Below are 12,886 nucleotides of genomic sequence, written 5' to 3'. Positions count from 1 at the left end.
TCTAAAAACTTTATGTTTCAAAGTCGACCAATTATGATTTACTAATGACCAGAGCATCACTCTCATTTATCAAGCTGGATAGGTTAAAATCAATCTTGAATATCGGACAATTAGAATTAGATAAAAACCCAAATAAATAGCTGCATTGACAAATTCAAAAAAATATATTCATGGGCCAAACAGAACCCTGCCATATAAGAGAGAGATCGAATGCATAGTCCAGAGAGAGTGACGCCGAGAAGAAAGAAAAGGGCAAATTCATACGCCAGATTTCTTACGCTGTAACGATAAGCAATAACTGTGACCTCCAGAAAATTGCAAACAATTTCGACTATTGGTCTTATTTAGACATTGCCATCGGATTCTACACAACCCGGATCCGATAACCCTACTCGCTTCATTTCAAACAGACCGCTTTCCCGCCCAAAAAGTCGCTCATTGATTTGGAATTATCTTCTTCTTCTTCATTACCGTGCTACAATTTACGGCCGCAGCCGCTCCAATCTGAAGCCAAAGCAAAATGGATCGTCGGCGGCGGCCGGATCGCGATCCTACCTCCCCTCCTCCTCCGCTGGCTTCAACCCCCTCCCATTTCCTCCGCGATTGCTCCAACTACAAGACTCCGAAGTCCCTCCACCTGAACCCTAACCCTCGTCCCCCATGCACCCCTCTACCTGCCTTCTACACCGCCTCCAAAACTACCCCTTATTCCTTCGCATCCGTCTCCAGCCGACGCCGTGGGACGCCCGGCGCCGCCACCGCCCGTCGCCGCGTTAAGACCCTCGAGCTCGAGCAGTCCCGTTCTTCGCGTAAGAACCAGGATCGGCGCGAGAGGGCTCTCAAGTCGTTCTCGGGTTCGATCTCGGCTTGGCTCAATTTTCTTTTCAGAAGTCCAAGTTACTGCGGCTGCCAAGTTCCGTTGTGGTCCCGGGACAGGCAGGGTGGTGTGGTTTCTAATGGGAAGCGCGAGAGTTTCGATGGAGATGATGTTCGAGGGTTTGGGGCAGGTGGCAGGTGGAGGAGTCCGAAGCGCCAGAGGGATTGCTCCTGGCGAGGGACGTCCGGTGATGATGTTGAGCGGAAGGCATCAGTTATGGTATCATCGCTAAAATCATCGTTGAAGGAAGTGTGTAGCCTGGAAGATTTGATGGAGAGAATGGAGCTCTATATGAGCCAGAAAAGTTGCAAGGAGGTCCTCATTATGATGAGTCAAGTTTGCAAGGTTAGCAGCAACTGAAACCTTTCAGCTTATTCATTAACCCCCTTGTTGCATTCACATTTTACTGTTTATTGAACTTTGTGTAAGGCTCAATTTATCCTCACATGTTGTTGTGGCTTCCCGATTATTAGTTTCTCAAAGACCAACATATTGTTTGCTTGATGAATAATCATCAGCTGCAATCCTTGTCCTTTGTACTGTGCCTTGGCTGGAACGTTATGGAAGCAATTATAATGGTTACTTAATTTAATCTTGATGTAATCATTGTATGTAGAGTTTGCAGCTTAGTTAATATATCATATGTACTTCTTAAAACATCATCAGTGTGTTTCTTTTGAAGTTTGCTGGTGATTCTTATATGTTAAAGAAATTGTTATTGCTAAAGACAGATTTCTCATTTCATATTTCATATTTCATTATTCAGAGCATAGATGAAGGAAGGCTGAAAATGAAAGCAAGCTGCCCACTTGTAACTGATCTCAGGTTGAAGGAAAATGCAATTAGAACCTTAATGAGCTATAATCCAACGTGGCTCCGTGTTGGATTGCATATAATATTTGGTGGCGACTCTTTTCTTTCTAATGAAGAAGGAAAATCAGATCAAGAGTTTCTGTTCCTCAAGATGGTAATAGAAACACAATTCTTTTCTCAGGTGGAACTTGCAAGATCTTTTGCATATAATAAGCTGGTTGAGGGCCTGTATAAGCCAGGTTATCATGAAGCTTTGGGAAGTGTGATCTTGAAGAGATTTTTGTTGCTCGTTGTTTCACTTGACAAAGCTAAGTCTGAGTGCACTCTTCCTACTAAATATGGGATTGATAGTATTGATGGTGGTTCTCCTCTGTTGTTTATTCTTCACTCCCATTTAAAATCAAGTCAGCAAGTTATCAATGGTAGGTTTCTGAAATAGAAAGAGCAGATATCACTAATCATTATTTTCTATTAATTTAATGTAGAGAGATGTCTATTCTTATTTCTTTATTGCTCTGATTGTTCTTTTTCCTTTGACAATTTTCAGAGTTTCTATCAGAAATAATGCATGGGGAAGGTAATCTTCTGGCACATCTTCTCACTCTAGGTTACAAAGTGAATCACCAGCAGGTAATATGGTTTCTTGTTCACCCAATTTCATAGCCATCTTTTGAAAATTCTTTCAGCTATTTTTTGTTATGCAGTTCCATTTTTTGTTTACACTTCTCATATGTGTGCTTTGTATGATTAACAAACATCTCTTTACTAACAGAATCCAATTTCAGAATATGAGTTTAATGTGAAAGATTTATCTGAAGAAATTCAGGATGGTGTACTGCTTTCTAGGGCTATTCAGCTCTTGCGAAATGATGCATCTATACTATCAGTAAGAGTCTTCATATTAGTAACTTGTTAACAGATATTTTCCTACTTCAAGTCTTCAACTAAAATTTCTTTGTGATTGATTTCAACAGAAATTAATGGTTCCTCCAAACACAAGTAAAAAGAAGTTGCAGAATTGTATTAATGTGGTGAAGTATCTAAAGCAGGCCGGTGTATCCATGTGCGATGCTGATGGAACCCAAATTCTTGCTGAAGACATTGCAAATGGTGATAAAGAGTTAACACTCTGTGTACTTTGGAATTTGTTTGTGAGCTTGCAGGTATTAAACAGCTCATGGTTTAGATTTGACTCTTTCTTCCTATTACTTTCTCTTTTCACTTCTGCCTAACCACTGGGTTTGACTTCAATAAATTGTGCTGTTGTCATTGCTTCTGTTTTATATTGTGCCAAATTATTAATTCTGTTGAGGATTATTTTTTATTTTCTATTATTTTCTTAGTTGATTATTAATTGTAGATTTTCTCCGCCTTCTTATTTTGTCTTGTAGGTCCCTCTGTTAATTGACAAAGCTTCTTTGGTCAGCGAGGTTATTAAATTGAAGAAACATCATAAGGTAGCAATATGCACTTGGGATTATGTTAAACTGTCTTAGCATTTTCCACTCAACTAATTTGTATGTTCATTCAGTTTGATTTCCAATTTGCATTTATTGCATGAATGGCAATTTGGTAAGTTAGATATGAAGGATTGCAACTCAAATTAATCTTCTGACAGTTTTATATATAAACTTAAGTCACAAATTTTTTTGCCTCATGTATCTTTTCGTTGATCATCTCTTTGCATCATCATATTAGGATGATTCATACTACAGTTCGATGGCAATCATGGGTTTGCTTTTCGAGTGGATCCAGGTACTTTGTTGTCTGTTTGATTTGTTATTTAGGAGCTAATTTCCCTATATGCTTCTTTCTTCTAACTGCCAATACTATTTTATATCATAGAAATATTCAATGTAATTTTGAAAAAAATAGCGGCAAGTTTGTTAAACAATTGTTGTCATTAAATTGTGGCAAGTAAAAAGAGAAAAAAAAAGAGAGAAATGGAAGTAACAACATTTACAGGAGTCACTTCGGTTCTCAAGTGCAGATTGTTCATGCTTTTTCACATGGATGATATCTCACGATGAACTTTTCTTGATTTCTCCAAAGCAACACAACTGCAGAAAAAAATGATAAAAATATATAACCTAAAATATCCAAATTGCATGATAGAAAGAAAATTCTTCATTGATTCAAAGCTAGAATCATATTACCATGCAAAATTTAATCCATAATTGCTTGATTATCTAGCATTTTTCAACTTGATTTAGATTCCAGTAAAATTCAGAATGTAACAAGCTCTTTTTGTACGATTTTGTTGTTGTTGTTGAGGGATTCTCTACCAAGTGGTTGATAACTTTAGAACAAAAGCTTCAAGGACTTTGTGGAGTGTTCAATAATTGTATTATATCCAACTGCAAAAGCACTAGAACACAGATTATTGTTAAAGTTTATCAAATGGCTGAGCATAATATTGTGTAATTTCTTGGTCTTTAACCAGGAAGTGTCCCCACACCACATTGGTGTAAAGACTTGTGAATCAGATGAGGATCCTACTTTTAAAAGTTTTGTTTCCTCCTAATTCTTTTTTAGTTTTTTTTTTTCTAAAGATGCATTGGAATCTAGTTTTAGGCACAAAGTGGCTCTCAGCAGCAATCCTTTGTAGTGTGAAATTATTTTTGAACCTGATGAAATTTTATCCCATGTTTTACTTTGTTGCTCTCACCAATTTCGTCTACTTACTATAGGAGTCTATTATGCTTGATTGTCTTATCTGCATTAGTATCTTTACAGGTTGTTTGTGAAGGATATGACATAGAAGTTGGTGGTTTATCTTCTCTTGTTGATGGGAAAGCTCTTTGTTGTTTGATCCACCATTACTCAGATGCTGAAGATAATGGACTTTTATCATCTAAGGTCAGGAAGAATATAATGCTCAATCATAATAAATCTTCAAAACGGCTCCCATCAAATTCCTTAGTGTTGTCTATCCAGGAAAATCAAGATGTGCATATCAAATTTTGTAGGCGCTTTGAGATTGGTCGAACTGCAGGTCAAAACTTAGTTTTGGTTCAACGCATCACCAAAATAATGGGGAACTTTCCTGAGGTAGCATTCATTTTCTTTCTTTGTTTCTATATAATATTTTAATCTGCTTTTATATATTTAACAGGTGTTACAGCTAAGTGACTTATTGGATGATGAAACATACTTTGATAAAAGAAGCATAATCATTCTTCTAGTGTTTCTTGCATCTCTATTTACTTCCAGGAAAGATTTGGTAAGATTTCATATTTGATAGTTCCACATCTGTCCTTGAAAAGGTTCAATTGGACTTAGCTATGCATGACTAAATGATCGGTCTTTAGGATACAGGAAAAATGTACAACCTCATGAAGTGGAATTGGAACATAGACAGTACACTTTGTGTAACTCCATTGGGTACACTTTTTGATAATGGTCTATCTACCAAATCAAAGCTTCGGAGAATCAACATTGCCAAAGTTTCATCTCCCTTGAAAAACAGATGCCTAGACACATATGATAATGGAGGTTTGTGCTTTAGTTTTGGCCTCAGATTGTCAATACATCTCATGTTCCTTTTTTCCTTAGAATGAAATTTATAGCTGGAGTGATCCATAGGCACATAGAAAACAACCATACTACTAAATTGACTAAAAGGATTCATAAGCAATGCAAGAATTTGAGATGTATTCATGATTGAGGAATTAGACAAATGCCTAGGTTTCTTCATAATGGATCCTAAAATGTAATTATTTGATCGTTTTCTTAAATAAACACTATGAGCTTATAGCAAGGTGGAATCCTGAGAACGTTTTCAAAGATTTCTAGCAGTTCCCTTATATGTGATTTTGAGTAAATATAATCCACAAATTAATTTATACCATCTAACTTCGATAGATATGAGGAGCAGCTGGAAAGGTGTTAGATCAAAAAATTGTTTTCCTGTATGGATGCGGCATAAACGAAACCAATGTGTCCATGTGATAGACCATTTTGTTAATAGATGATTTTCATAATGTACAGCTGTTCATTTTACTTCTATGGTGCTATTTTCAGTATAATTTTAGTTATGGATTTTATTTTCTAGTTTATTCTTATCGGGCTCTCTATAACTTACAAGCATGCTTCTTTACAGTTCTCGGAGCCAATTTAACTCAAATCATTTGTTGGCGCCTTATATCAATCTTGTAATTCAAAAATGGCCTAATAAAACTGTTAAATTTTCATTTGATGCGCTTGGAATATTTTGTCTCAACAGAATGGGCTGCAAAAGTCATACAGGCTCATTTTAGAAGAATTATTGAGAGGAAGAAGTTTCTAGAGTTGAAAAAAGCAACATGTATTCTGCAATCTTATATTCGTGCTTGGCAAACTGTGGTACTTGTCAGAAAAAATTCTGTTGTTCAAACTGGTTGCTCTGAGTCACTTTTGTTTCCTGGTAAGGAAATCTATAATATTTAATGTCTTAGAAAGACAAAATCATATAATTCTAATTGGAAGTGCATCAAGATGTTTTCAGGACAGTACAATAGGCATAAGAAGCTCATGGTCGAAAGACACAAGTTTGTCCACATAAAGAAATCAGTGCAACTAATACAATGTGCTGTAAGAGCTTGGATCATGCAGAGACATCAGAGAACCAAAGCTCCTTCAGGAATTGCAACAGTTTCCCTAAATGTAACTTGGTCTATGTTGCTGTAGTGAAAAATGTTTAAATTATGATAAAGCGGTGCTACATATTATCCCATAAATTGTCTTACTCGCTGCAGAGACAGGCTCTATCTGCAAGATTGGACATTCTTCAGCTGCAAACGATGTCTGCCATCAAGATACAAAATGCATGGAGAGGATTTAAGAGACAGGTCCTATCTGCAAGATTGGACATTCTTCAGGAGCGGACGATGGCTGCTAACAAGATACAAAATGCATGGAGAGGATTTAAGAGGCAGACCCTATCTGCAGAATTGGGCATTCTTCAGCAGCAAACGATGGCTGCTATCAAGATACAAAGTGCATGGAGAGAATTTAAGAGACAGGCCCTATCTGTCGAATTGGACATTCTTCATCAGCAAACGATGGCTGCTACTAAGATACAGAATGCTTGGAGAGGATTTATTTTGTGGAGACATCTTTTGGTTAAAAGATGTTCTACAATTAAAATTCAGAGCCATTGGCGTGCCTGGCGCATAAGGATGAATTTCTACAGAAAGCGTAAATCTGTCATCAAAATACAAGCTTCTATCCGTTGTATGCTATGCATGAAGCAATTGAACTGCTGTAGGCTTGCAACTACTGTAATTCAACAATTTGTCAGGGGACACCTTGCTCGAAATAAGCTTTTAGGTATATCTTTATTTCAAGCTTTAATAACTAACTTCAGTTATTTTGCTAGTAAGGATTCTATTGCTTTGTTTCCTAATATATGGACAGAAAAACAATCTATTACAAATTAAAGTCTTTGCCTTGTGCATTTACATGTGCCTATGAGTAACATGCCAACTGTTTATCTGTTAGATTTTAGAATGTTGTTGGTCAATTGGTTATATTATCAAAGTATAGTCTGATTTGAATTTTATATTGTTTTCAGTTTTGTTACATTAATTTTATAGAAGTCATAGTCACAACACTTGTTGGCAATGCCCCATATGCACATACAGTTCAAATTTATTGAAATTTTCTGCTCGGCTTGAGGAGGATAATCACAATGGTCCTAATTGGCATAATAAAAGTTTTAACTTACATCACCTATTTCCCCTTGATGTGGGGAATTTATTTTCACCCTTCCATATTCTCTCTCTATTTTCTTTGACAATTTTTTGATGGAGAGCTAAGTTGACTACAATTCTTGAACTTATGGATCTATTGTATGTTGAAGAGCAGCATAGCTTAAATTGTGTCATGAACTTAAGCAGCCTAAAATTTTGACTTAACATTTGTGAACTAAGGTTGTAACGACCCAACTCCTAGGTACTAAGCTGTGAGCCGGATCACTACATTAACTACTGATGCTACTGTGCGGAAACTGGGTAAAATAAAATTTCACTAGTTGACTCTATTAAACTGACAACTGGTACACCCATGCTGTTATAAGGAAGGGTTCAAGACCTTTCCGGTTGGGGTATATGTGCTAAGGAGGATACTTGACCTCCCATCTGAGCTAGAACTCGAATCTAACTTCCCAGCTAGCTGCTGTTCGATCCACGGATCGATCAAACTTGCCCTGCTTCTGTGCCCTGCTGGATCGGTCGGCCAGATCGATCCAGGTGTGTCTGGATCGGTCTGCAGACCGATCCAGGCACCTGGAGACGCTGGGATACCTTCTGTTCGATGCTGGATTGGTCGGCTGACCGATCCAGGGAGATACAGTAGGCTACTGTATCCATCTGGATGGCACTGGATCGGTCTGCTGACCGATCCAGGTTCTGATAGTCTGAAACGAAATCAGAATTTCTGATTTCCAGCACTGATTCGTGCCAAAACCTCACACTACCACTATCTAATGCATAATAAACATTCTAGCAACATGTAGTAACAATTCTAAACTTAAGCTAAAGCAAGGTTTACTAGTTCATGGCATTTTAACAACTTAAAGTGCATGAAGGTATGAATTTCTAAAAGTTCTAATTGCTTAAAACATGAAACTAAACTAATAAACTGAAAAGTGCTAAAGTAAATGCTAAATCCCCAGAGGGTCTTTTATTCCAGTTCCTTCCACACACATCCTCATCTGCATTGACCTCCAGCCTCCACTGCTAATCCATTTTCCTTTTTCCTGTATCTGCAGTATAAGGAAAATAGTATCTGTAAGCTTTAAGCTTAGTAAGAAACCATCTACCTCACAAAAACATGCAACGATGCATTTCATGACTTTTAAAACATGCTATTTGAAAACCGAGCTGAGCATGACAACATGGCATGGCATATAAAAACATAAACTGGAACTGAAACATGGCATAACATATAAATTAAACATGCTTTAAACTGAACATGGCATACTTATGAATTGAGCATGAAACTGAACTAGTCATGCATATATCTAAATCTGTACATGAACTCAAATCATGTAAACTGAACTTGAACTGAACTGAAAGCTAAATTAGTGTTCTCATCACTGGTTTCAAATTTGAAAACTATACATATAATAGATGAAAATACTAAACATGCTGTTGGGGCCCTGACAACTGTACTTACTGTGCGCGCATCCCTACGAGACCCGGGATTGCAAGTTCCGAATCCAGCAGGGTTACTAGGTTATCTGAACCTAGGGACGACTGTGGGAGTCCAGCCCATGGATATCTGATCCAAATACATTGCCAACTGAATAAAAGTAAAATATTGAATACTGTTTTATTTTACTTCGCTGTTCTAGGTTATCTGAACCTAGAGGCTACTGTGGGAGCCCACCCAATGGATATCTGATCCATATAGCTGTAATAACTGATAATAAACTGAATAAAATGTTTCTAATACATTTTACATGCTGTTAGGACGCCTACTGGTGCATCCTTCTGAACTGGGCATTCTACCGAATGCTTGGTGTGCACTGAGAGCACACCTTATAACTGAAAACTGTAAAACTACTGAACTAACGCCGAAACTAACAAGCGAGAGCAATTATACTGCATGTGAGGGGTTTCTTACCTCAATCGCAAGGTTTTCTTACGATTCTATCCGCTAGGTTTTCCGGGAAACTGCTCCGTTCGACGAACCGCTTACGTCCTCGCGTTCCTCTCGCGGAGAAGAACCTTTTTTGTGTTGGAGTCGTCGCTGGAAGATGTTCCCTTGACCCTTGGCTTGGTGTGCCGTGCGTGAGGAAGAGGAGAAGAAGAGAGGTGCGGCGGTTTTAGGTTTCGGGTGAGGAAAAACTACGGTGAGAAATAATCTAAAACTTCTCACTTAAATCCTTATTTATATTTACTAATTAATTCATCCAAAAATCAATTATAAATATAATTGATTCCCTCTTCTTTCAGCACGACCCTGCTGGGTTCAACTGGTTACTAGCATTATCCCTTACACCATAGGTCTCGGGTTCGATTCCCGCCTAAGCTATTTTGCGGTTCTAATTATTTTTGCTACTTCCGCTACTCGGAAAAATTCCAGAAAAATCATAGAATAATTCTATTGCAAGTTTGAGAATTTTCGGGCGTTACAAAGGTAGCACTGGATTGTGGCATAGTGTTTTTCATACACTTTAAGTTTTTCTCATAGAATATTAATGTTTAAACTTAGGTAATTTCGTTAAATAATAGTTTCTATACCCCAGACTATACTTTTTTTGAATTTCTATTTCATATTTCTCTGAAACAGTTCAGTTCATTTTTGGTAAATGAAGCATGCAGAAATTGTTCTATGCAAGCAATATGTTGTACAAAGTTTGAATAATTACATTTTAATCAATACAGGTGCTTCCTCTCTTCGATACAGGAGATCTTTTGGGCTACCCAATGTGCCTATCTCTGGTACAATAAAACATCACGAACTGAAAATAGTTAAGTATGCAGTTTTAACGATACAAAGATGGTGGAAGCAAATTTTGCTTGAGAGAAGACAACTGAGGGCGGTTATATTTATTCAATCCTTCATTCGTCGTTGGCATGCCAAGAAAGCTTCTAATGAATTGTGTCATAGCATTTTCATCATTCAGGTATTCCATTTTTTTTTTTTAAAGCTTGTATGTTTGCATTTTAGGCCGTTGTTTTAATAAAGATCTTTAAACTACAGAGGTGGTGGAGAGATATTTTATTTCATGAATCAAGGAGAAGATCAACAATCATTATTCAGGCTCATGTTCGTGGTTGGATTATCCGAAAGACCACTAGTCGAACCAAATACTACATTGTCCTTGTACAAGTAAACAGAATTTTTCTCCTTTCTATATTTTTAAAGGCAAAAGTGAAGATGCATGTTCACTAAATTACTTATTTATTATATATTTATTCTTTATAATTTAATTTGAGCATTATATTATTTCAAAATTTTAAAAATTATGTTTGTTGTATTTTATACCAATAGGTATTTTAGCTCACAGTTGAGTTAACAAGCTCTTAAAAATCAACTATATTTCTGGATTATAATTATGATAACAATTAATTATGTGTCAGTGCAAATTTATCAAGAAAATTATACTTTTTTTTGCTAGGAATTGTGTTGCAATTTTAAAAATTAAAATGATAATATGATTATGGAAATTATACAAGATGACAAAAATAATTGTATTTCTTTGAATTTATTTCTATGTATTATCACTTTAGCTAATTGATACATTGTACTGTCTCATGATCTGTGAAACCTAAGATAGTTTTTGTGTAAAGATCAAACTAAATTGTTGGATAATATATTTATTTGCAAGAGAAATGTCTACAATACAACTACTAGTATTTTTAGATTTTGTTGCAAACTGTACCTGATGCTTCTTCCCTCAGTTTCTTTCATATCACGTAATGTTTGGTTTTGCAGTCATATTGGAAGGGCTATTTAGCAAGGAAACGTTTAAAGCAGCAAATATTTGACCTACGGTGCGAGTTAAATATTGGCAATGCACACGTCAAAGGCTGTGTGCAACCAATTAACAGACTTGTAGCAGCACTTCCGGAACTGTTTGCTTGTAGAACTATTAGTAATCTGCGTCATATCTGTGCAATGCTGAGTAAGTTTGTTTTCATTATCACCGAGCATTGCCTTTTTTTTTAAAAAAAATAATTATGCAAATGACCTCTATCAATTATATCAGTTGGATTCCGCTATTTATCATATTTTCTGTGTTTTCTTTTACTTAAATATTGTTTCCACGGAAGATAAATCCACACAGTTATCATATACATATTTAGTACTTCGAAATCTTTCGGATAATGATTGTGTACATTTTTTAGATCTATGATTAGTATTTTCACTTTAATTTAAATTTGTAAATAGATGACATGGCTCTTTCAGAGGCAATAAACAGTTATTTTCATGGAAAACAGGTAATGCCACACAGCATTCTCAGGGAAACTGTGAAGCATTGGTCGCTGCTGGTGCAATTGACATTTTGCTCAAGCAAATTGGTGCACTGAATCGTGGGTTTCCAGATCAAGAAGTTTTAAAGCACGTATTATCAATTTTGAGGAACATTGTTAAACATCCACGACTCTTGCGAGCTTTTGTAGATACATCTCGGTCGGCAGAGATAATATTCCAAGAAGTCCTAAGGTTAGTTTGCCTAGTAACATATTATCAAACTTAGTATAGATATGTAGCCTTAAATGATCTATTTCTATCTGCACATATGCCTTATATACGCAATGAATACGTACAAATTTTACGCAAATTGCTTGCGGTGTTGCTGCATATTTCCCATTGTATTCGCAAGTCCATTAACTGGAGATTTCTATATGGTTCGTCTTCTTTCATGCAGGAACAAAAATGAAGGATATTTTATTGCCTGCGACCTTCTTAAGTGCCTATGCTCAACTCCTCAAGGTTGTGAAACAATCCGTAATTTGCCAGGTCATATACGAAGACTCAAGGTTCTTGCACATGATCTTGAAAGGAAGTCAGAGCTGCAAAAGAGGTAATCGAATGGATGATTTCCCCATCGTTCTTCTGATGTTTTTTTTTTCTTAACACTTTATTACCTCAACTATTTTAGGAATGCTGCTCAAGCCGGCAGAAAGGATGAGGCTGTCCGCAGGCACGGAGATGCTGTAAACCTTCTCCAATTAATATTGGATAATCATGATCCATAAGTATGATATTTCAGTTGTGCTAAGAAATTCTCTAGTCGTGTTTAACAGCTTGTTAAGTTCTAAATAAGCTACACTCTAACCTGGTCTGAAGAAAATTTCTAGTCTTGTTTACGAGCTTGTTAAGTTCTAAATATGCACACTGATTAGGTTTGGTGTTAGTAGTAAATCGGTGTGTAATAGCTAATTGTTGCTGGATATTTACAATAACTAGTTTTTACTGGATCGTGCCATTGTTTATCAAGTTGTCCCTGTCTTGATTTTCAGTAACATTTTGCTGTTCAGTTCCATTGCGTAAATATTCAATCTTCAATTGTCGTTTCATCTAGGCATCGTTCTACTTGTAGTAATTATTTAATTCTAAAAATAATTCTATATAATAGATAATTAACAATGTTTCAAAATTTTATGCAAACACTGAAATTTATTAGAGTTTATTTAATTTCTATTGTTTATTTATGTACGTGTCGTATTAATAATTTGTATTATTTAACTTGTGGCATCT

General features: G+C 36.3%; 1 protein-coding gene across 2 annotated transcripts; it reads left to right on the top strand.

The window, feature by feature from the left end:
- Positions 1-436: 436 nt before the first annotated feature.
- Positions 437-12,621, top strand: LOC122006355 (abnormal spindle-like microcephaly-associated protein homolog). Of its 2 annotated transcripts, XM_042561826.1 has the most exons (20): positions 437-1,222; positions 1,644-2,112; positions 2,238-2,320; positions 2,463-2,576; positions 2,665-2,853; positions 3,082-3,147; positions 3,389-3,445; positions 4,427-4,549; positions 4,628-4,741; positions 4,806-4,913; positions 5,002-5,185; positions 5,916-6,095; positions 6,177-6,334; positions 6,427-7,000; positions 10,063-10,304; positions 10,382-10,510; positions 11,117-11,306; positions 11,623-11,848; positions 12,054-12,209; positions 12,288-12,621. In XM_042561826.1, exons 1-20 carry the CDS (start codon positions 521-523, stop codon positions 12,382-12,384), a joined length of 4,161 nt encoding a protein of 1,386 aa, XP_042417760.1. In that variant the 5' UTR covers positions 437-520; the 3' UTR covers positions 12,385-12,621. The 2 variants fall into 2 exon arrangements, with proteins under 2 accessions (XP_042417760.1, XP_042417761.1); XM_042561827.1 differs by lacking the exon at positions 10,382-10,510.
- Positions 12,622-12,886: the final 265 nt, after the last annotated feature.

The sequence above is a fragment of the Zingiber officinale genome, chromosome 7B (genome assembly GCF_018446385.1).
Source record: "Zingiber officinale cultivar Zhangliang chromosome 7B, Zo_v1.1, whole genome shotgun sequence".
NCBI classification, from domain to species: Eukaryota; Viridiplantae; Streptophyta; class Magnoliopsida; order Zingiberales; family Zingiberaceae; genus Zingiber; species Zingiber officinale.
This window is presented reverse-complemented; position numbering and strand designations above follow the sequence as displayed.